This window comes from Saccostrea cucullata, unplaced genomic scaffold (genome assembly GCF_032062105.1).
Source record: "Saccostrea cucullata isolate Sc308-1 unplaced genomic scaffold, CSIRO_AGI_Scuc_v1 ctg190, whole genome shotgun sequence".
Lineage (NCBI taxonomy): Eukaryota > Metazoa > Mollusca > Bivalvia > Ostreida > Ostreidae > Saccostrea > Saccostrea cuccullata.
In genome coordinates this window covers 377,767-404,354 of record NW_026931523.1, presented here as the reverse complement: position 1 = coordinate 404,354, position 26,588 = coordinate 377,767, and the positions used below count along the sequence as shown (strand labels likewise).

The 26,588-nt window shown below is 31.7% G+C and overlaps 1 protein-coding gene across 1 annotated transcript; it reads right to left on the bottom strand.

Moving 5' to 3' along the window:
• Positions 1–1,393: 1,393 nt before the first annotated feature.
• LOC134232828 (uncharacterized) lies at positions 1,394–25,502 on the bottom strand. The gene is made up of 11 exons (XM_062714804.1): positions 25,421–25,502; positions 24,994–25,228; positions 24,470–24,586; positions 17,166–17,268; positions 16,924–17,024; positions 14,899–14,994; positions 14,355–14,402; positions 14,218–14,259; positions 13,880–13,921; positions 13,745–13,792; positions 1,394–2,365 (listed from the first exon to the last, which is right to left on the bottom strand). The coding sequence occupies exons 1-11, from the start codon at positions 25,463–25,465 to the stop codon at positions 1,497–1,499; spliced, it is 1,746 nt and encodes a 581-aa protein (XP_062570788.1). The 5' UTR covers positions 25,466–25,502; the 3' UTR covers positions 1,394–1,496.
• Positions 25,503–26,588: the final 1,086 nt, after the last annotated feature.

The following is a 26,588-nucleotide window of genomic DNA, read 5'->3' as shown; positions in this document are numbered from 1 at the left end:
TTCATGAAGTTTTTGAATAAATAGTAAATACATTTATTTTTTAACAAACCAAGATCAACACTACCTGAGGATACTTCCTCATGAATTCATCATTTTTTTTTTAAAGTTGCCATTAATTTTCACTAACTCATAATTATCTCCCCTTGCAAAAGGATATGACCCTTCATTTGGAGGAAATTTAAATTCCCGTCACCAAAGAATACTTTGTGGCAAGTTAAAATTTGCTCAGTAGCTCTTGAGAAAAAGATGAAGTGTGAAAAATTTATGAGACTACGACAAAAACGACTATGAAAGACAAAAGACCATTTTTAATCAGAGCAGCTCACTTAAGCTTTTGGCTCAGGTAAAAATCAAATGGTTAGTTATAAAAACAAATTAAAATTCATACAGTATAAATCGTAGATTGTAAAATACAAATAAAAAAAACAATGCAAATACACTGTACAAAAATATACATTACAAATCAAAATTGAAATTTAAATGAAATTCATACGATAAGTTACAAGAGGGCCATGAGCCTTATAGGTCACCTGAGCATCATGCGACAAAGTTAAACTTCCAACAATTTAATTTGGTTCATGTTTTAAACTAGAATCTATGATACTACAATTTTGAAAGAGGTGTCATTGCTCATAATAACTAAAGAATAATCATAATTAGTTTGGTTAATAATACCCATAGACAGAGTGGGGTACAAAAAATGCAATTAAACTAATCAGAGTAATATTCAGCAGAATAAGTAGACCCCCCCCCCCCCCGAAAAAAACCTTGACCCTTGGTCCACACATTTTACAATTTAAAAAAAGGTACCAATGTTCATCATAAATGTTGCATTTATTATCATTCATATATAATGAAGCAGATTTCAAATAACTATTTTATAATTAGAGCCTCCCGTCCTGACCCACGATCATTTAAATTCACAATTCTAGAAGATTGATCTATGCTCAGCATAACTATGAATGTTAGTTATTTTGATACCAGGAACAGATGAGAAGAATACCTGTTCCTTGATATAATTAATATTATCCCGCCTTGACACCAGAACTCCTTTTCCTGGGGCCATGAAATTTACAATTTTCAAAGAGGCACCCTTCTTGTATGTACATAGTTTATTTAAAACCAAGGAACAGAGAACAACATTTTCAAAAAAAAAAAACAAACAAAAAACTGCAAGTTCACTTTATTATCAATACATCCCTTACTCTTAAACCAGTACTCTTGGGTCATGAAATCCGAAATTTGAGAATAAGCATCCTTCCTTATCATAACTATGTACTTAATTAATCACCTTATTTTCGAGGAAGAGAGGGGAAAATTTTTTTGAAGATTAATGCATTCTCACTACATAATCAATAAGAGTGTAAGCCCCGCCTTCAACCCGAATATGTTATATAATGTTTCCTTGCTTTTGCAAAGGCGAGGGTCAATAGGCAAAGGCAGAGGTTAATCGAAAACTGATTTGTATTTTCCTAGATGAAACCTACAAGAAGAAACTACTTTCCATCGAGATATTGGTAAATAGCAACCGTGTTACTATCGTGTTGCCCAAGATAAAGGCTTCCATCTTTACTTACACACAACCCATATGGATCCTTTATTCCATCTTTATCTGTTAAGATGAGTGTCAAGAAATGTCCATGATAATTAAGAACATGGATACTCGGGTTGGCATCGTGACGATTGCAAACAATCAGGTGTCCATAAACATCATAACAAACTCCCGTTGGATAGAAACCGACCTGTGTACGATTTCCGTCATACTTAAAAAGAAGATTTCCTAATCTACTTACTCCTGTAACTATGGAGGTTCCACAGTCTGCAGTGCAAACATCTCCATTGACATTCTCGGATATAAACATTGGTAATACATATAAATTTTCGCCTTCGTATGACTCAATTTCAATAATTACCATTCCTTCTTTGCTGTATCTCGTCAGTTTTGAGTGAATGGAAATGCCCAACATATTATAAGTCCCAAGTATAATTTCATCTCTAACTTTTGAGTAGTAAATACTGAGAACCTTCTGAGGGGGATCTAGAAATATAGTTTCTGGCTCCTTAAATTGTACTTTGTACACTTTGTTGTCCCTTATAAAGAACAATTTTCCGTCGCCATCAATTGTATGAGATGCACTTCCAGAAACGTCATCCATTTTAAAATATCGTAATATACATCCATTATGATCTATTTCCATGACATGTTTTCTGTTACTTAACCAGATTGTTCTTTCGGAAATATGAGAAATATGGTTGACGCTGCTTATGTTTCTTATGCAGAGAGAAGACTTCTGCTTCGGAAATGGATGTAATTCCCTATGCAGATGCAGATTGCTGAACGCAGCCTTTTTAAGTTCTTTGATTTCTGAAATAAAGCAATTTGCTTACTTTTTAATGAATGAATTGCTACAATGACATAATATTTTAAGGTGACTTTTAAATTAAAATAATAACATTTTTTTAAAATTTTGTTTCCAAATATGTTTCTATGTTTAGCTTTCAGATTTCGATTGTGAAATGTTTGGTCAATGATTTCCACAGATTTGAAAGTAACTTTATAATAATTTTAGCTAGCTGTTGCCTTTTTTTATGGAGACAAAAATTTTGAATTTATTGTCACTAAAAATAAAAAATGGCTAATGCTTATATATAGTTATTTAAAGGAACTTATATTTTAAAGATAAATCCAAAATAATGTTCGGTTTGATTCAGGTACGGAATTTTGTTATACAGTGAAACATACGGAGATAGAGAAAAGTATTCAAGATCAGAATCCATTTAACAGCACAAAACAGGAGCAGAGCGAGCACAGATCTCCAAAACATCGGAAGTGGGATCAGATGCCATGAAGGAGTAAGCATCCCCTGCCGACCGGTCACACCCGCCGTGTGCTGCTTGTCATGATCGGGAAATAACAGATTGTTATTAAATTATAAAAAAACAACAACAAATTACTACATATATTATGAGAACACATGCAAATATTATGACTTGACTTAAGCTAAAATTTTGCATATTCAATTTACATGACACAAATTAAAATTAAAAAAAACGCTTGCAGGAAATATATATTTGTCATCAAAACTTCGTTACAATCTTGATAACTGTTTCAAATAGATACTTGAAATAGGTAATGTTAAAATAATATTTATCCTAATTCTTTAAGGAGGTATTCTTTTCATATTTCTTGGATTTAAAAATTAATGAAACATGTATTTAAGAAGAAACTAAATATAAAGTGACTGTATCAATCTAATTAATTTGATCTTGTTAGACGAAAAGATCAGGTTACATTCATCGTCTTTTCCCTTGATAATGAAAATCAAAAACAATACTCTAAACATTCATGCGAAGTCTATTGCTATTTTTAGGGATTATATATTGTTTCATTTCTTTGTTTCTTTATAGGGTCAATTAGTTTATGCTACCAAAGGAACATTAATAAATTAGCTACATGTAAAATATATGTCGAATAGTCCTATTTTTCAGATTTTTCTCTATTTGTCCTGAATTTTGAAGATGCTTGACACATTTGTTTTATTTTTTTTATTACATTTTGATTTTTAATATATAATTTCTGAAACCCTAATAATACCAATACACAGATGGTTTTTACATGAAAACTTAATTAAGTAATAATGTAATGTAATATTTGACAATGAAATGGATTTTTTTCTGACTTAACACTGCTTATAAAGTGAGGTATGGAATTTTTTTAAGTAAAGTGTTTTGAGCATTTTTTAGACCACAGCTGTTTCATATATACGGTGTGTATAAGTGTACTATACGTATAACTATTGGCTTAACTACTCCAACTTAAAAATTGATTTCCTTTTCAATGTAGACCTTGTTGTTAAATTCGAATAAAATATTGAAATGATTACATTTCAGTTATTATTTTTTTTTAAATAAATGACAGTTTACTCAAATAAGTTTAATGTAATCAATAACTGTTCTCCTTGAATGTGAAATATTGTAAAGCAATGTATTATAATGGTATATTAGTGTCATGTCATAGGAGAGGCAAAAATTGACCAAACAAAATCTAAAAATTGTAATTCTGGTCACGCAGTGCTTCACTATGCCTCTTTTTTCACCAAAAGTGTTAGAGGGGGGGGGGGCATAAGAACACTACTTGAAAATGAAAATTAGGGTCGAAATGGCCGTTTTTGCCATCCCCCAAACACAGCAGTCAGAAGGCAAGAATTTTCATATATACTGAAAGGAAAAAGAAACGCAGGGTAGCATAATTTTCGATAAAAATTTGACCACATGACCGAAAATTACGAAAATTGGTCAGAAGGAAAATTGAGTTGCTGTGCATCAACATCAGTATTCAGAACTACTCAACCATAAAATTTATGACGTCACGTAGGGAAAACGCTAAAAAGCACAAAACACGTGCAATTTGATTACGACGAGTTTTTCAACAAATCATGTTGCATTGTTTGATGCATATGAGGTATGCACAATGTTTTTTAATATTAAGAGACATTATGAATTTATTGCCATCTTGGCACAGTTTACGAAAGTTCAATGGGGTCTTGTTTTCGAATTGCCTTATTAATGAAAAAGGCAACAACGGTTTACTATGCAGTATCTTATAAATTTCCCCCATTAAACGTTTAAGCCGTTGTCAGAGAGGGTCTGGATTGGTTTTCAATCAACCGTGACGATAATGGTAGCGAAATAGAGTAATGTTATTAGCGGGTTATTCGTCCTGCCATCTCTTAAATCGCCACCTTACTACCACAAAAACAGACATTTATAGGGTAGATGATTTTAATCATTACATTCATGCGAAATTTGAAAGAGAAAAAATTCTGCAATTTGGTTTTTTAGCCAGTCAACTTACGGTTGTATTCCTCTCACTGGTGCATGCGCGCGTCGCTTGACTTATTTTTTGCGTGGTTACCCATGCTAAATATAGCCAGGATTTGAAAATTAAACACTCTGATGAAATTCGAAGCAAAGGAGAAAAAAGGCCCTGACAAATGCACGAGATAGAAATTGAAGATAATGAGCTCGAGAGTTTTCGATTTTCACTTTTGGGGGGTATCGTTATTTGAGCTTCAATAACTTATGAATAATTAGACAAAATCTTATGAGAATTTGGTTATTTCTTTTTGATTGATTCTATACTGTTTAACGTCCCTCTCCAGAATATTTCACTGATATGGAGATGTCACCATTGCCGGTGAAGGGCTGCAAATTTTGGCCTATACTCGGCACTCAGGGCCATTGAGCAGGGAGGGATCTTTATTGTGCAACACCTGCTGTGACACGGGGCCTCGGTTTATACGGTTTCATCCCAAAGACCACCCCATTTAGTCACCTTTTACGACAAGCAAGGGGGTACTGAGGACCTATTCTAACCCGGATCCTCACGGGATTATATCTTTTTGAAAGATGGATTTAAAAGGTAGATAAAAAACCAATAAATATTTTAAGAAAACTAAATTTAATTCACCTCAAAAGTTTACCCTGCGTTTATTTATCCTTTCAGTATATAGGAAAATAAATTCTCATGTTTTGTAAATTGGATGTCATTGGATTCAAATGACATTCCTTTCGAATTTGAATGGCCTCCTACTGTGCCTAAAATGGATTGAGTGATTGTCAGATTAGATTCCTGGGTTAATGGAAATCAGATGCATTAAATGTTACATAAGACATGTGACATCTTGTTGATATATGTTTGAGTTGAAATGGAACCTCGAAGCAAAATTTGTTTTGTTATTCTTTTTGGATCTTGACTTTGAAGTGATTTTCAGGAATATTAACCGATTGGGGCATATTATGTTTATTCCTCATCCAGATCAATAGTGCTCAAGTCATCTGTTATTAATTTTATTATGTTTGTATTCTAGTCTCTAATTATAATTGGTTGAGATAAAAAAAAGGAACACAATTTATTCTGTATAATCTGGTTTGGTATGGGGTCACACTGAATCATCTGTATCGATTCAATCCCCTCGTTTCAAGTCCTCCAGATTCATGGAATTCCAGATTTCATACATGTGCCCTTGACTTCAAACTGGCCTGATTTTACTTCATGTAAACAAACATCAAGGCTGCTAGGTCTATGTATTAGTTATTACCTCCCCTCGCTTAATTCTACAGAGTCATTTGTTGATACTTACATGCATAACCCACAGAAAGCATACACTTGGAACAGTGACCCGATTTTATTGTGATGGGGGCATATGTTTATTATGTTGCATTATGAAACATATGTTTATTCCCATTTTTGTAATGTGCAGAACAGTCATGTACATTTTACTAAAACCCCTGTCACGCAGGAACTGCGCCCTCACGGCGATCGCACGGCGTTCGTAAGAAATGCAAAACGCCGAGGTGATCAAAGTAGGGTCTCCTACGGCGCCGTCACAACGCAGAGAGATCTCCACTGAATGCGGTAGGATCGCGAAGGGTCTCGCAGAATGCTAGGGGACGGCGATCACTTTGGGCATGCACAAAGTACGCTCCGTGTGATCGCAGTCTGAAAAAAGCGCAGTAGAAACGTAGTGTGATAGCCGTAGCATCGCGGTGAGATCTCCAACAACGCAGTAAGAGCTCCGCACGAACGCCGTCAGGACGCACATGATCGCAGCACGAACGATAATAGACTGCGCTTCCACGGTGACCTCGCAGAGACGTCACGGAGTCCATGGAGGTGTCACTTCGTTTCTATCGCGCTTTTACGGCGCTTGTAGTACGATCAATTGTCTTGTTTTATTTTTTGCTGCGGTAACACAGCGACTACACGGAATTGTCACTGCGATCGTTGCGATCCGGTGGCGTTTTTTACAACATCCGTTTGCGATCATAATGTACTTTCACGGCGTTGTTAGAGCGTTGTCAGAACAAGAGCAATGTACTCATATTTGATCAGCAATACCATAACAAAATTACTATAGTAAACTATAGTTAACTATAGTAAATCAAAGTTCCAAAGTTTTCACTATAGTTAATCAAAGTTCCAAAGTTTTCCAAAGTAAATCAAAGTTCCAAAGTTTTCACTATAATAGTAAATCAAAGTTCCAAAGTTTTCACTATAATAGTAAATCAAAGTTCCAAAGTTTTCACTATAATAGTAAATCAAAGTTTCAAAGTTTTGACCATAGTAAATCAAAGTTCCAAAGTAATTACTATAGTAAATTAAAGTTCCAAAGTTTTGACCACAGTAAATCAAAGTTCCAAAGTTAATACTATAGTAAATCAAAGTTCCAAAGTTTTCCAAAGTAAATCAAAGTTCCAAAGTTTTCACTATAATAGTAAATCAAAGTTCCAAAGTTTTACTATAATAGTAAATCAAAGTTTCAAAGTTTTGACCAAAGTAAATCATAGTTCCAAAGTTATTACTATAGTAAATTAGAGTTCCAAAGTTTTGACCACAGTAAATCAAAGTTCCAAAGTTAATACTATAGTAAAATAAAGTTCCAAAGTTTATACCATATTTATTCAAAGTTCCAAAGTTTTTCCCATTATAAATCAAGTTTATAATAAAGTTCCAATGTTTATATCAAAGTGTTAAAGTTTTTGCATGTTTTTAATAATCATTTTTAATAATTTACCTGTTTTAAAGGTGATTATATTGGTTAGTTTGGGCTGATTTTTGTTGTTTATCTCAAATCAAATATGCAAAGTAATGTATTTGAATGCATTATTTACATTGAAAGGTAGAAAAACATATTGACTGATGTTAAAAAGCAAATATTTTGATTCTAAATGACGGATTTTTTTTATCTTATAGTATTTTTTTCTCCATAAATAATAATAAATATTGCTTATATATTGGTGCAAGGACTATTTCTTCATTAAAATTCATTCTTGTACTTTGTTCTCTTAGCGGACGATACGGGGTTTAAAATCGTTCATTGAAGCTGTAATAAATCTTATTCTTGACATTTCATAAAATGTACAAAATCAAAACCATAATTCCACGGGTTTTATAGTACTTAATCAAAGTTAATAGGTTTTCACCATAGTAAATCAAAGTTCAAAAGTTTTTACTATAGTAAATCAAAGTTCCAAAATTTTTACTATAGTAAATCAAACTTTCCAAAGTTTTCACCACAGTAAATCAAAGTTCCAAATTTTTAACCATAGTAAATCAACGTTCCAAAGTTTTCACCATAGTAAATCAAAGTTCCAAAGTTTTAACTCTGGTACTATAGTTAACTATAGTAAACTATAGTTAACTATAGTTAACTATGGTATTTTTTTTGTTAGGGTAATTCTATTATTTGTTGCATTTTGAGCATTAAAGTAAGAATTTGAATGCCAAAATTACACTAGATCTTAAATTGTTCTGTTGATGCAATAGAGTTGCAGTAGAATATTAAAAAAAAAAATGTAGCAATTTTTCGGATTTACATTCATAATGAAATTGAAGAAAATATGAATCGGTAAAATTGAAAAAAGGAGGGATCTATATAATGAAAATATTATTGACATACATGTAGCACTATTTAAATGTGATGCGCCTAGCAAAAACCTCCATCAACGAAGAATTTTGACATTTTCAGTTTTTTATTGATTCGGGTAGTCTAAGAGTTTTTCTTTCTCTTTCATTTGATGTATATATTGACATATATTTCTGTACATAAATGTATAAAAGATCGCATGATAAAGACAGAATATTTTCGTTGACGTACAGTTTACGCGTAGTTACTGCATGAATTTTCATAACATAAATCGTAAAAAAACGTGAAGCTATAACACAGTGAAATGATTTTCAGATTTTTAAACTTTTGATGTAATTCCCTTAAAAATATCACAATTAATATTCTTTCATCGTAATAATAGAAAGTAAACATTCTAACTATATCTTTGAAAAACGAAGAGGGGGGTGGGAGGTTAAAGAAATGATTGACAAGGGGAAAAACAAAACTCAAATCAAAATCAAAAATCTTCTCTTCTTCTGGAAGTTCTTCTAATTTATGACTTTTTATGCAATAAAATGGCTGAAATCTACATCACTGCACAGCAGTTAAAGGAAATAAGCAACATTTAGATGAAAAAAAAATTGTGGTAGTACAAACGATATCAACACGGCTTCGTATTATGGCTTGGGCTACTGTTTGTCATCTCTCACGAGAGATGACACATTAAGTTTGATTTCCGGATGTGAGGTCCCAGTGTAAGCAGCCATTAAAAATCGGTAAGCCTCGGATGATTACGCTCGTGCGGGGCAAGAACTATCCGAGGAGCACCGAGTGGTCACTTTGATGATGATGCGATTTTCTAAATATAGAGCGGTAAACAATGAGCGATCCAAACATTGAAAAAGAGAAGGGCTGCACAGGAATCACAGAGGGCCAGACACACAATATCGCCTGCTGGTTGTTTGCATGGTGTTCAAAATATATGTACTTATTTAATCACCTACATGTTTACATGTAGGCTACTGCGTAAATGATCTATGGTCTGACTACCAGATGGAATATTCTAACTAGGTCAGCACGTTGAATCACAAATGATCTGCTGAGGCGTGGATCCAAGAATTAACAGAAAAACAACATCAAAGTTAATAATTTACATTTAGTACTATAAACTCCTATGAATTGATGTCGAAAACTTTTTATGGTTGTCATTCTATAATTTATTGCCATTTTTCCACAAAAAATACATGTATGGGGATAAGAAGAGACAAGAATATATTTGAAAAACTACGAGCATTGGAAGAAAACTCACATAGATTATGATCGAGTATTTTCTTGAATGTTTACAGTTTTCTTTTTAATCATATACCCCGGTATAATAAAAGAACTTGCAATCATTTTTTATACAATTTTCAATTGTATTAATAGCAAAAAGTAATCAAATCACCTTTTATATTTTATTGAAATGAAGCCAAAATTAAAGTATATTCCCAAAACAGTAATTCAGGGTTGGCAAATTGGGATTTTTTCCAAATAATTCTTGAATGCTTAATTTAAGCTACTAGTAATACCTTTTAAATTTTACTATCGTATTGCGCTAAGTGGAACTTGGTCAGCTGTTGTTACTATCTTGAGTGTGTTTTTAAATAAATTAACAAATACAAATGCATCTAAAATTCTTTTAGTTATAATAATATTATGTGATTTTTAAAAAAATTCTCAGAAAATATGAATTGCTCATTGATTCTATCTGAATAGTACGAAGGTATGAAATGAATGGCCAATTCATTCTTTCCTTTATGTTTAACGTATTTTAAATTGACATCCAAATTTTCTTTTAAAAATGTAATTATTCCAAAGTTAGATACATGCCTATATGAAGATTATAATCCTTTCACATACTAAAGTATGAGAATACGTTTCAATCAAACGTGTCCCAAAATTAGTAGTTTTAGGATTTTCCATATAAAAGAGTTTTCTAAACACGATTTATATATAGTTCAGTGTGAAATGCTTAATCACGAGTCGTGATATTATTTAGAAAATTTCAGAAAAATATATTTTCTTCAAATCTGAGTCCCAGACCGGCCCTTTAAACTTTCACTGTTGTAAATGTATGTTCACTGCAAGTCATCTCCCTTATCCATACTTTTTCTTTTAGTATAGTAATGTCTTCTCCAAATAAATGGTTTTTCAGAAAAAATCAAAAACTTTAAACCTTTCCTTCCCATCTACAACATACGATTTTGGAGTTTGAAAGCTATACCCCTTTTCCTGTTCAATATCTAATTACCATTCCCCCAACAATAATAATAAAAATATTCTATCTTTAATAGAAAAATGTTACATTCCACTGTTTATTCTTTGACACAGATGGAGCCAAAGAGATGACATTTAAGGCTTTCTGGAAAGCCAAACTTGTTTACCCCCTAAGCTCATTCGGTAAAGCAGTTGACTGGCAAACCAGAGCCCTTGTGTTTAATTCCAATTAATCAGAGACACTTAATTGGTCCCGTTACACTATCAAAGTAGTAGTACATGTATATTTTAAAAAGATTGAGATCCCTCCCCCCGGCCCGCCCCGCCCCGCCCTGCCCCTCCCACCTCCCCCGTGGGGAGGCATTAAAATACTATACAATACACATAATTAAAAGAAAGTTTTGTCATAGTTTACGTTTTAAATACATAATATTTTAAAGAGTGCGACAGTTTTTTTTTTAATCTAATCATATTGGATACCATAACATTTCTTTAACCACAAGTTTAATTTACTATTGAAATTTTTCAGTTTCGAATGCTTTAATACGGGAACAAGAATGCCCTCATCTCTGAAGACTATTTCGCTTATTGATAAGATATTCCGCAACGTGATGCCGGGGGCTGTGTGTCGGCTATGGAGTATGGACATTCACGTTTAATTAATTACTTGAACTAAACAAGAAAAATATAACATTTACAATCTTAATTTATAACTTTTGTTATTTAAAAAAAATAAGTTGTAAGCTTTCGAGCCGTAGATAATTCATTATTCATTTTGTTTGTTAAAAAGATATATCATATCAAATTACTTTGTAAACAATTAAACAAAACATCTTTTTTTCTTAAGTATATTAATACGCCAGTGATATACATGCAGGTTGACACCTGGCCTGGGGGCCATAAAACTCACTTTTGTCTCTCAGTCTCACTTTTCCACTTTATATTTCTTTAGAAAAATTGAGACTGAGATCAAAAGTGAGCTCGTCTAAGTTTTATGGCCCCCTGGCCTGACCTTTCAGTAATACAGAAATATACATACCACAGGGTATTACCATAAAATTAGCAAGATTCACTTTTGTAGTGTTTATCATAGAGAAAACAATTGGAAATGGAAATATACTGGGTTGGAATAGTTTTTTTGGATACGTTTTTTTTTAATTTTAAACCGCAGCGTTAACTCTCCATTTCAGTTCAATATGCATTTGAAATGTATTTATACGTATAATACTATAACTGGGGTAGCTATTAAACCCATTCACTAAATAAGAAAGAAGTAATTCAGGTCAATTTTCGCAAAATCACTATTTTTTTTTTAGTTTAATCGTGTAAATGCTCCTGTTTAATTTTTCTTGCTCATGCATCACGATGAAACAGATGGACATTAAATAAAAAATAAAATATCTTTAAGAACTTTTTTGTTTGACCTTATAAGATGAACCAACTTAAATATTTTTAAAAAGTCCAAATTATACATTCCAGAATTATCTCATCCAATCAACAACTTTTTTTTTATTTTCAGAAATGCCTTCAATCTTATTCAACATTGAAAATTTTCGACAAAAACATTTCGACGTATCTACCGACGCTTTTATTTGACCCGATTAGGGAGAGGACAAACATAGTTCATTTTAAAAACCATTTTAAAAACATCCTTACGGGAATATTTTTTAACCATCAATGGACATATTTAAAAAAATATGCACTTAATTATGAAAAGGAAAGTTCACACAGGCACTTGACGGAGACTTCTAAAATAATAAACTACATCAAACCACACCCAAGAATTTCTCTGATCATAAAATCCCTTGTTCTGCTGGAAAGAGTTTCTTCCGAGGGGGCCTTTTCACGTCGCGTTTACCTTGTTGACTTTAGTCGCGTCTTTTGACGTTACGTCATAATAGAGATAAGGAGTTTTTTTTTGCTTGATTAATTAAGAATTATTTTTCTTTGCATGAACAGAAGTCTTTACATCATGTGACTTGAAACTAAACAAAAATGTTTTACATTCCATCTGAATATATCCAAGGGTGAAAAACGCATTGTGAACGTGATGTGAACGCAGCAGGTGCTGTGAGAATGCCGTGAACGCGAGGTGAAATTTTAAACTCCTTACACGCCGTGAAAACAGTGCAGTCAGTCGCAATGAGATCTCCTTGGAAATGCAGTTGCATACCGTGAGATCGCCGTAGAAACGCGTCGGTTGCCGTAGGGACGCCGTTACATCTTCACATTGTGAAAAATTTAGAGAAATTTTAACAATTTCCATGCGGTGTCACCGGGATTGTAAAAGTTTTAGAACGCCGCAATGACTCAGTGTCGACGACCTCTTGCCATTGGGGGTCCCTCGGTAACATTTTGATTTTTTCATTTGAAAATCGCGTATGTGATGGTTCCATATCTCAATGTAACATATTTCTGTGTATGATGGGAGGTGCAGTACTACATTTTGTTTCCCTGGTCAAGACATACAATTTGATACCAAGAACATACACTTACTTGCAAGACTATCAAATATACAAGCAAAATCGCAATTTCGTTTGAAGATTCCATGTCGGAGAAAGTTCCATGTCTACAGAGTAGATATTTTTATTCCTCCCGACCAAACTTTTAGTGCTTTTTGCGGAGACCCGGGGCCAGCTCTCCAGGAATGTTTGATCTCATAGCTCCAGTAATTGTTAAAGTTATAATTGTAAAATTTTGGAAAAAAGTGACTTTAGTATTTGAGTAAAATCACAACTCAGATATGCTGGGGTAGGTAGTAGAAGCACTTTACAGGGCCTTGAGGATGGGGACCTAAATCGCTAAAATAAAGGTCCGCGAAAGTGTCCTTGACCTATTTTTCCTCTGATTAACAAATTTAAATCTGCAGCACCTAGACCTAATGGCGAAATTAAATTATACATACAATGTCATGTAGATGCATTGATTCAATCATTTGGCTTGAATGAGCTCAACCTTCTCTCTCACGCACTTATTTTTAAAACCTTTTTTTTTAATAAAACAAACATTCAGACAGAAATGAAATTGAATTTCTTTATAAGCATACATCCTTAGCGAAATGTTAGCAAACTGTGAAAGGGAGTTTGATATGTTTTTACCTTTAAATTTTTCTTCCAATGTTGAAATGTCTTTTTCAGTCTTATAATCTGTAATTAATACATACATATGTAACATAACGTTATATATCAGTAAATTTTATTGGAAAGAGAACAATTGAAAGATTTCTCTATTACCTTTGACGTTTTCACCACTTGTGTCTTTTTCTGTTGTAAGGTCTGCAATGGATATAAAATAGCAAACGATAAGAGTTAGGGGCCTGATTTACAAAGTTACTAACAATGAAGAAAAAATTATTTTGTTCATAACTTTCTATTTTGAATAAGTTTGAAAATTATTTAAATCTTTGTAAAAGGAGTAATTCAAGATATTTTTACACTAGCAAAGTCAAAGTCAGTCAATAATTTTTAAAATTTAACGATCATTTAAAGGATTTGTTTTTAGTCGTAATTCGTTTTGCAAAACAGGTCCCAGATCCGTTAAAACTGAGAAATGATAATTGAAAGATTTTTACCTGATAAAATTTTATCCACTATTTCTATTTTTCTTCTGTAGTCTGCAATAGATACATAACCACAATTACGTTAAATGTCATTTATTTAAATGAATTGCTTTAAAACTGTGAAAATTTGTTTGATGATATATTCATACCACTTTTCATTTCTTTCATTGACCTTATGTCTTTTTTTTCCTCACAATCTGTAATATAAATATATAAATAATTTGTCTATCCAGTTGCCGTCGTAAAGCCTTTAATAAAAATGTTCTCATACTTCATTATGAAATTAAATTTAATTTATTTCATCTTGTATTCTTAGGGTTTTATCTCTCAGTTGATTTGATACGAAAGAACATGCTCTAGCTATTAAGAATTTCTTAACCAAGGTTAATTATTGATAAACAAGTTGATGAAACAAGAATATCAGTCGTTTCCTTTAAAATCATCATTTTGCAAGTTCTATAGTCAAAACAATGTCTTTGTCAGCAATTACAATTTTTCATTGAGTCTAACTCATTGTTGGTCCATTATTCATATACACTGAAATGACGGATATTTTTCCGGATCCCACCTCTGATGTTTTGGATTTTCCTGTTTTGTTGAAAAAATATTATTTGTCATATTCATAAATTGATGAACATCTGTAAAATATCCTTTTCATTTTTGCCTTTACTGAACAAAAAAATATACATGTACCTTTCATTTCTTGTAAGGGGATGCTACTTAATGATTCTATACTAGGGTTCTTTTCTTTTCTTTTGCGAGATCTATATAGAAACCAGCCGAAGCGTTCTAAAAAGATACATTAAAAAAATTGAAATAAAATTAATTAAGTATTAAGTCTCTCAATTATGGAAACTTTTCATGATATCAGTTAAAAAGTGGTGCTGCCTAGCAGTTATCAATCTCAAATATATTTTAAACAACACAACTTGTCAAAACAACAAATGTCCGCTGATAATGTTGACCTGTACATCTGTCACACCTTTAGAATCCTTCTTTTTCGGTAAGATAAACTTAAAGCAGTTTGAAAAAAAATTATTTCATTTATTTTTATTATTTACTTTTTAATTATATATATATATATATATATATATATATATATATATATATATATATATATATATATATATATATATATATATATACTTAAATAAATAAAAACAGAATGCTGCAGTCCAAATTAAATAAAATCTTTATATATATATAAATATATATATATATATAGTGAATCTTAGTTTCACAGGACATGTCGGCATTTAAAGTGAAAATTCGGCCCCGGAAGTTGTATCTGGTTCCCTCCAAAATATAGTCGCAGGTAGATATATATATATAGTGAAAATAATTAAAAAGAAAACACGAAGACAACAAAGTAAAGCATTGGCGCTTTCATTTAAAAAATCTTCAGATGCTTTACAATCAAGTTTTTTAACTGTCACATAGTAACGCCTTCTATGACGTCATAATTAGCGGAACGTAATACAGTTTCTATGACGTAATTCTCCCAGCAGTTATTACGGGAAAGTCAAACAATGCTATTTAATTTTGGTTTTAAAGTAGTAATAAAGTGTTTTTCTTTTTCTCTTCGTTGGATTTGGTTTCCGGACATCTTATAGAACGGGAAAACGGTAAATTGTCTCTTCCCGCATATATCTAAATGTTCACTAAGCTTAATTTCTCTGTATTGCGGGTTATTAATATGCTGTTTATGGACTCTTATCCGAGCTCTCAGAGTAGTACTAATTTCTCCGATGTAAAATTCGTTACAACCCGGGCATGTTATGACATAAATTAAGTTCTTAGCTAAAAACAAATTATACCATTTGTTCATACCCACAATCCACGAAATCAAAACCTAACACCAGTGGTAAAACAATTAAACCAGATACTAAAGGAGAATGAGAACACAAACGCAATTTACCGAAATGTTCAATTTATAAATAGCAAACGCCAGGCTAAAAATTTAAAAAGAATTCTGTGCACATCCAGTTTCAAGGAAAAGAATTGTTCCGTAACTAAATGCAATGACCCAAAATGCGGTACCTGCGACTATATTTTGGAGGGAACCAGATACAACTTCCGGGGCCGAATTTTCACTTTAAATGCCGACATGTCCTGTGAAACTAAGAACTTAATTTATGTCATAACATGCCCGGGTTGTAACGAATTTTACATCGGAGAAACTAGTACTACTCTGAGAGCTCGGATAAGAGTCCATAAACAGCATATTAATATGCTGTTTATATATTAATATATATCTTAAAATGTTTCCCTTCTAGAACCTATTGAATAGAAATCTACTACATTGAAAATCCGTCTTTGTAATTTTATTAACCTTAATGTATGTCGAAGCTTTCGAGAGATTCTGAAAGGTCATTACCTAAAGCTAGGCCAAGAACAGAATAAAAAAGCATAATATTCATATTATTTTCTTTACAATTTTAATGATTGCAAATACGTGAAACGTATAATGTATGTATGATAACTAACAAAGTTCAAGTCTCCCATGATACAAATCCATGACTGTATTGTTCTTTGAAATATCCCAGAAATTTAAGTAATAATTATGTTTATTAAAATTAAAAAAACTGATATTAGTATCATATACTATAAAGATAAAAAAGACGTTGTATAATTAACATTATTTAGTGTATGTGGCCTTATCTTCAGAGCACAGTCTCGGTATTCATTAATCATTAAATATATTTCAAACATACTTACCAGGACAGTGTTTTAAACATGAACGACGACAATTGCGGCTTAAAATGAGTGGCAAGGTGCTTATATATATACATGACACCAACAGAAATGTCAAACTAATTCTAAAAAAAAACAAAATTATTCAATATCAGTCTAAAACAACATACAATTTTCTCTCTTTTTAATCAAACTTAATGCTTTGATAAAAGTTAATTAAAATATGCTTATAACACAAGATTAATAATGATAAAAAAATCACTAACATCAATTGATTTCTTTTTTCCTCTGAACATGCATCGATGTTGATTGTCTCAGTTGTCGCTTCGTATATAGTATAATTGTCAGGAAATCCATAACATGTGGGATCTTTAATTAAATAGAAAGAATAGGTCATAAGAAATATGAAATAAACAATAGTAAGAGCTTTATTAAACGCAAATACCATGGATTTATAGATTGCAAAATTATGTATTTGGATGTATACAATATAGTAAAATATATATTAAAAAAATCTGAAGCAAATAACTATAATTATAGCAGTTATCAGAGAGTCGAGACTTCGATAGAGAGAATGTCAGTGGATGAAATGACTAACAACGTATAGGCTTAAAAATCCACCAATTTTTAATCAAACACAATACACCTAATGTACTTCGTGAATATAACTAATTTATTAAAGATAATGGAATAATTGGCACATAATTTGTAGCAATCTCGATGGACTCATTCATAGTTTAAATGTCTAGTCAAGTCATCAATATAATAAGACGTGTTGGTCGGCTGACTACAACTTGAGAGAATGTTTAAAATAATAGATAAAAAAACAATACACGACATTGCAATGGCTTGTCCATAAATTGGTATACTTTAGATTGCGTATTTAAAATATTACGTATTTTAAAAAGTTATTTTTCTTGGGCAACACAAAAAAGATAATGCAAGGCTTTTCACATGCAGCCCTAAATCATTGGGCTTAAAGAGAGAGAGAGAGAGAGACCAAACTGGAAAAAATCAATATAGAAAGCACTGATATTTGCCATTTCGATTTTTAAAAATAACCTTAATTTTGACTATCCTGCTTAATGAATTACCGTTTTTGCTAAAGCCATATCTAATCTAATTTGTCTGTTAGTCTGTCCGTCTGTATGTCTGAAATATTGGCACCGAAACTTTACAATTGTTCTTAATAAATATTGGTGATTGATTGTATATATTTTACGTCCCTCTCGATAATTTTCCACTCATATGGAGACGCCATCACCTGCCGGTGGAGAGCTGCAAATTTTGTTCTATACTCGGCACTCAAAGCCTTTGAACAAGGAGAGATTTTTCTCGTGCCAGCCTTAAAATTTGAATGTGATGAGATAAAATTTTCATATTTCACATGTACATTTTCCGTAATTAGAATTTAATAGATATGCTTTATTTTTTTATCCTGTGACCTTGACCTTAAAATTTGACATACTATGAAAACATGTAATTCTTTTGAACTGCTCATAACCTTTGAGAAACAAAAAATGGAGCTTTCATATTGCATATGTAAAATTCCTGTATTAAGACTTTTATGAATGCATCATGACTTTTGATCCTGCGACCTTAATCTTGAAGTATATAAACTTTCCAGAAAGTTACTTTTCTTTGTAACTTTTGATTAACAAAAAATAGGGTTTTCATATTCGACATTTGCATTACATGTGACGAAAAGAAACCTCGACCTTCATATTTATCTAAATTTTCAAAAAAAACCCTTTGTTGATATCTTTTGAATGATATATGAAATATCGTACACATGTATAGCATAATTGATCTTACATAATGACATCCATTCACTATGACATCGAGAGCGGAGAATACCAAGTCTTCCAATTTGCTTGTATGATCATGTATGTTTTGTGTGGATGAACAATTTTAATTGGAAATTTTGCATAATAGAATAAGTATTTTATATTAGAATTTTTATATATTAGCAAATTTGTAATTGTGTTACGGAAGTAGATAAAAAGAAGCGAACGCTGCTTATAACTACGATTTCTTAAAGGAACTCCTTAGAGAACCCGGATTGTATACACTGATTCAAGTGATTTTTTTCATAACATTTGGACACAGAATGCAACACAAATTGACTTTTACCAGTACTGATGTACTGTTATTTGGCACAATTATGAAAAAAGAGTTTAAAGCGGCATGATATCATGCCATTAAAAAAATATTTGACTATTATAAAGAGGTATGAAAAAAATACTTATGCATTTTCTATAATTTTTTGTATTGCATTTTAAAGTCTAGTTAGCTGGCTATATTGTTGCTTAGATCTGCGATGTTTCCACTCTCCTGTATAATATAATAAAGTATAGGTATATGTGTTTTTCAAATTTTTTTAATCTCATTTATTTTTTACTCAAATGTATTGAGAGAAAAATTTATCAATGTCAAACTTATAATGAAAATACATCTACAATTATATTTGTAGTATTGCGCAGGAAAGAAGAAAGTTTGGCTGACTACATGTCTCGTTCCCGATGAAGGTTGATCAATTCATCAATTAAAAAAAAAATTACAAAATGATGTTGTCTTTAACTCAAATGAAAGTCCATAATTCTTGTTTCATATATATATTTTTCGAATTCCCTTTCCATGGTAAAAATATTGATGTACACTCTTAACGCACTTTGAAATTTATTTCAGCAATTTGCAAAGCATTTCCGAAGTGCAATTCTTTTTTTTTTCAAACCGCGTTTCTACAATGGATTCAAGCTCTATTTTGTTTAAATTATGTTAATATTTAAAGGATGTATCCAATTTGCTGAACACAAAGAAAGAGCACTCGTGTACAGGTTTTGCGTTCCTTTGATTCTGTTCTATATTTTTTCACTTTGACACTTCTTATAAATTTTTTTGAACTTATATTACAAATTTAGATATACTGAAAAGGAAAAGAAACGCATCTTTAACATTTGAATTAAATTAAAACTTTTATTTTGAATATTTTTTTCTGTATTGTTATCATACATTTTAATTCATCTGTAATCAACAAGTTACCAAATTCTTGTGTGACTTTGACTGATAATAACTGAGATATTGAAATTGATATGTCAATATTCCCCAAAAATAAAAATAAAAATTCTGATAATCTCCCTTGCAAATCATAATCAGACTTGATTTTCCTGTGCATTGAGTTCACCAGAGAATTTATCTTTCTCATAGGATTATAACCTCACCCTTCCGACGGTAGTCTTAATGGCTGAGAGTAGCTGTATAATTCCAAAGCCAACAAATCCCCCGCCCAATGAAACCCACGAATTTCGATTTAGGATACAATGTACAGAATCCAGCTGGTTTGGTACACATGAATGTCTGTCAAAAAACCTCTTTCAATACCAGCTACATTTTCCCAATTTGAACATGCTAAAACATTACGCATACGACGCGTACGTGTGCGTGTGAAAGTAAAATTAACGTATAGTGCCAAACTCAAGGACCAAATCAGAGGAGAGAGTTTCTGTCAATTTTATGGTAAAAAAATTGGTATGATTGTCTGCTGTATAATTATCGGTTTCAATGAAAATGCCTTGACAATAAACGAGATGCCATGATGAAAAGATTTATCTTGATGTGACGTTGTTACATGCCAATGTCACCGTCATGGTTAGTTGGAAACCTTTAGGGAATCCGACCAATATTAGGATCAAAATTTGTTACCTTAAATATCAATTGTTTGTAAAATATCCTGATATTATTTTACAGCATTTTAGAGTAGAAAGGGATTTACCAAGAAATATTTTCAAAAATTTTATTTCCTAAGCAGAAATTAATTATTGAAGATTGCATTGAAGTCTATGGAAGAAAGTAAGTTTTTTAAGATAAAAAAATAAATACTTCAAATATCAAAAAATTCTCTGGTGGAAAGATGTATTCGATCAGTGGGAATAGAAAAACTATTAGAAATAATTTGTTTACTTATCAATTTTTTTTAAAAATTGATTTTTATTGAGTATAATCACAGGGAAATAACTCGTCAAAGGCAGGAAAAGGTCATAAATTAGGACATGTCCTACTCTTGCTTTTTTATACTTGAAGATGAAAATTTGTTCTAACTACACTGATTATTCAGCCCATACATATCTGTTATGCATTCAATTCCATTGAATCTGAGGCTAATATGGATCGGATACCTTAAAGTTATTCTCTGACAACTGAAAAAAACTTTTTTGTATTGAAAATTAGAAAAAAAAACTCAGCACAGCAACATGTTGCATTTTCAAATTCTTATTCAATCCAATTACTAGACTCAATGTAACTTGCGTCATACATACCAAGAAATTTATACAGACTGCAAAAATGCAAAAAGATGTCGATAACACTAATGCATCGTATGACACTATGAAAAGTAATCACAAAGTTATCATCAACATAAAAAAAATCGCATATGACGTTCTTTTGCGTTTCTTTTTCCTTTCAGTATATAAAGAATAAAATTTAGTACATATGTAAGAGGGAGAAAAAATATGCTAACAAATTTATTTGTTTATATAAAAAATGAAGTGTTGGATTTTTGGGGAGTTGAAGTGGGGGGGGGGGGGGTTTGATACGTGCTTTGGAATGTTACCACTAGACCAGCTTGGTTTGTTAACATTGTATCATTTTACATAATACTGGAAAGTGTATCGGATTTACAATTTTGGTATTAACTGAAATAGTTTATTTAAGTTCTTATTAATAGTATTATTAGATTTTGGAAGAATTTAAGCTTGGAAATAATTGTGAGTATTTTTGGTGATGTCACATGGGACACTCTGTTGCATGCTGGCCATTTATTGTGCTTTCCTAGCCATTTTTGGCGGAAAAGTATCAGAGTGAATTTAAGTAGAATTTTGTTAAAATTTGTCATTTATAATTGTTATAAGCATTATGTATGTAACAAATAAGTAAGCAAATATTATAAGCATGCATGAAGAAGTATTTCAAACTTAATTTAAATATATTTTTGATTTTAAATAGTTTTTTTTATTTTAATTAATTAAAATATCTATAGTTGTGTATTTTTATTCTTAAATAGATGCATTAATAAACCAGATCATCTAACCATATGCTGTAAGAAGGATATGGAAATAATGAACAGTATTCAATCTCAACGTCCATTAAACAAATATACAAAATAAGAGCAGAGCAAACACGGACCCCCGAAACATCAGAGGTGGGATCAGGTGCCATGGAGGAGTGAGCATCCCCTGCTGACCGGTCACACCCGCCGTATGCTCGTTGTCATAATCAGGATATAACGGAAAAAAATCCGTGGTCAAATCAGTGTATAAATAATGGACTAACAATTGGTATGAAAAACGTCAGTCAGCATATGCCCCTTGCATAGGTAATATGTCAGTTTATTATATATGAAAACTTTGTCTCTAATTTTTATGACATTATTTATAATGGGATGTATGGTATAAAGAGTTATGAATTTACATGAAATAATTATTGACAACTATGTTAAGTAATTTCAAAAAATTGTAAACATAAGATTTTTATACTGAGGGTTGTACAGAAATTTTTATTATTATTATATTATTGTAGATACACTGTCAACGTTTTGTTTCTTCATATGGAATCACCATGTTACTCATGAAAGCACAAGAATGAATGCTAATCATACTATTATATCGAAGTTATTTAATTTAGATGTAATTTATTTATTGTTCAAACTCTTTAGCACCAAGAGGCCTAAGGGCCTTATAGGTCACCCGAGTATCATGTAACAACTCTGGTTCGTGTTTTAAATCAGAGACCATGAAATTCAAAAATGTGAAAAAGGCACCATTGCTTATCACAATTATACACTTAGCAGGCAACCTCTGGTTACTTAATAACCAGAGGTAGAACAGAGAAATAACGAGAAAACGCATTTCTATTTTATAACCATTTATGCACCTCATCCAACACGAACCACGGACCCTGGGGACAAAAATTCTTAGAATTTTGAAAATTCTTTTTTTTTTTTCATAAATTTTATTTCATTATAAATGTTTGATTTAAACCAAAGAGCAGATTCCAAAGCATTAATTTATCTTTAGACTATGTAACCCCTAAGTACCTTTAGATCTGACCCAAGGGCCCTGAAATTAAGCATTTTGCTAAATGCACCAATCTTCATCATAGATATATATACTTAGATCATTGGCACCCAGGAGCAAAGAAAAAGGTTTTCAAAGAATTGATGTATTTTCATAATATCATTATTAGAGCCCCACCCTGTCACCTAGGGGCCATAGAATTCACATTTTTGGTAAAGAGGTATCCATCCTCATCATAGCTATGTACGTAGTTCATTGGTTTGATACCCCAGAACATACAAGATGTTTTTTTTTTTACAAAATGCATTTTCACTAACAATCATTAGAGTCCAATCAAAACAATTGAATCCATGACCATGAAATTTTACAATTTTGGAAGAGGCAGCCTTGTTCAAAATGACTATATAGTGGTTAAATTATCAAATACCCAGGAGCAGACGAGAATATTTTTCAAAGAAGCGATATATTTACAATATTTATAATACTGCCCCGCCCTAACACGACAATCCCGAACCAGGGGACATAAAATTCACAAATTTGGAAGAGGCACTCTTACTCATCATAACTATATACCTGTACTTAATTATTTTGTTTAATACCTAGAAGCAAAGAAGACTTTCAAAGAATTATTGTATTTTCACGATATAATCAATAGAGCCCCGCACTACAACACCAGAACCCTTGAAACAGGGGCGATGAAATTAACAAATTTCGAAGAGGCACTCTTAGTCACCATAACTATGCACTTCATAAGCTTGTTTTATATCCAATATCAGAGGAGATTTTCAAAAAAAATGTTCTTTAACTATATGATCTATACAACTCCACCCTAAAACCTTCGGGCTATGAATTTCAGAATTTTGGTAGAGGGTTCTCTGCTTATTGCAATTATGCCAACAGTTTGACTTCTTGATGTCCCTGACTGAAGAAGAAGATTTTTAAAGATCGTAATTATTTTGGTAGTTTTATCCACACCTCTCAGTCCCAAGGGGTACAGGTACTATGAAATTCAAAAATTCGGTTTCGCTGTACCCATAGATACTGTATATCAAATTGAATTTAAATTGGTTCAGTGGGTTCAGAGAAAAAGCTAAAAAAGTTCAAAAGTTTACGATCAACATATGACAACGGACGAAAACAGATAAAAATGAAATAATTCAGAGATATCTATGACATTTTAGCAAGTAAATGTGAAGCCTGGAAAATAATTGTTTGTGTCGTTGGTCATTTTAGTGCTTTATATATATATATATATATATATATATATATATATATATATATATATATATATATATATATATATATATATATATATATATATATATATATATATATATATATATATATATGCAACAGTTGCAAATTAATGTTAATCTTTTACCATTTATTTGATTGATTGATTGTGTGCTGTACAATTTAACTGACATAACGAATACATGTACTAAGCAATTTTCAGTCAGGCACTTTTTCACTTAAAAATTTAAGAAGCAAGCACTTACATTTATATGATTCTGAAGACACATATTGTAGTGGGCAGGGGTGTGTGCCTCTATTGCATGTCCTGTTAAAATGTTGCTTTATTCTTCCATTACTGATGCTGAATGTTGCACAGTGTCCTATCAATAAAAAGCTATCTTGCTATATGAATACTTATCATGTTAAGGATGAGAATATGATTTGTTACATTTAATCAATTTAGTTAATTTACATTTTTATTTATTTATTTTTTAAATTGCTTTATAGCTTACACTCACAATTCAAATGTATTTCTTTTAATTTGCAGACATGTACAAATAAATGTGCAGAACAAACGCAAAATAATATACATATATGGATATTAATATTGCATCTATTTTCGTACATCATAAAATCAAATTAGTAATAAAAATGAAATAATTCAGAGATATCTATGACATTTTAGCAAGTAAATGTGAAGCCTGGAAAATTATTGTCTTGATTCCGACGTATGCATGACTCGTATGCTTTGTTTTGCAATAATTTACCTATGTTTCAGAAAATATACCTAGAACGATTTTAACTTCTGGAGCACAGACTTCTAGAAATTCATCACCATCTTCATTTAAAACACAGTGATACTTGAACAATGAAGGTCCAGAACAATCTTGCAAGCTTGCCAATCCCTCACATTTTTTAATCTTTTCTGCCATTAGTTTTTCATCTGTCTTAAATGGGCAAGAGCTGACAACATGCAATGTTCTAAAGGACCATGAGCAATTTCTCGCGGAACCCATAGTTTTCTTCAAAATAGAATATAAAATCATACACTGTGAAATACATGTAATATGAAAAAAGATATCATTAAGATAATATTGCACGCTTTTCTTTATGATATCGAAAATAAACGTCGTGTTCTTTTTTTAAGAGAGAGAGAGAGAGAGAGTAACAGAGAGAGAGAGAGAGAGAGAGAGAGAGAGAGAGAGAGTACTTACCACTATTAAAAAAATCAGAATGAAAAAACACCGCTGGAAAAACATCCCGACTTCATAAAGCGAAAAAAAAGCTAAATAAAAAGGGAAAAAAACACTGTTATTGAAAACGTTGTCGATGTGTTTGCATAAAAATAAAATGATATACTGGGTAATATTAATACCTGTAAAACAATAACAGCATTTAACGGATTTATTGTATTTTCCATAAGTTATGCAGCAAATTTGATTTTCTTATTTACCTAGCTCAATAGCATTTTCATTAGATTTTAAGATTATGAAACTTCATGTTAAGCTAATTATGCAATAAATAGCTTATAAAATGATGTCGATTTATATACTCTTCATACAACTCTTCAACTTATATAGCTGCCGTAAGTAAGAAATATTAATTAAGAAAGCATAAAGAAATTCACTTGTATAAGGATACCATCTTCCGCCCTACCCCTGGGTTGAACTCTCGAGTTACATTATCTATCTCCTATAGCTAGCAGTACAGGAACAGCGCTTTAGACCACTCGGCTATGCAAGCAAGTAAAAAATAATTGCTTACGATGCCGATGGAATTCTCAAAACACTGCCCTACACTACACGATCATTGAGAATAGAAGTGAGATAAAGTTATTTGGACATTAGTTTTTAGAGGATCGTTACCAGTACATGTTGTAATGCAATTAATTTTATTTATAAAGCACAATTTACAGAAACTCTTTAACTAATGAACTGCCCTATGCTGGTTATGTTTCAAGAAAACTATACACGTAAGCAAAGTGTTGTTCATGCACTGATGAAGATGTAAATATTTAAGGAATGTTTTTTTCAGTTTTGTGTGAGTTATTAGTGTGTGAATCACACAAACGTGTAACGTAGGCATATTTCATGAAGCGAGGTAGTAAAAAACATTCCTGATATTGACATTTAACCTGTTTGGAGGCAACTAAAATATACTCAATATTTGAATTTCTCGCTGTTCTATATTATTGCATTTTACTAACGTCGCTGCAGTCTCATTGTGACGTCACGGTTGCGCACGTTTCTCCGTGTATATTTCTACGCGTGAATGTACAGGAAAATGTCTTTCAAATCAATTTCACAGTACGCTTACTAGAAAAACACAACGAATGGAAATATATGTATATCAATATGGACATCAGTGGCTGTTGAATAGTAA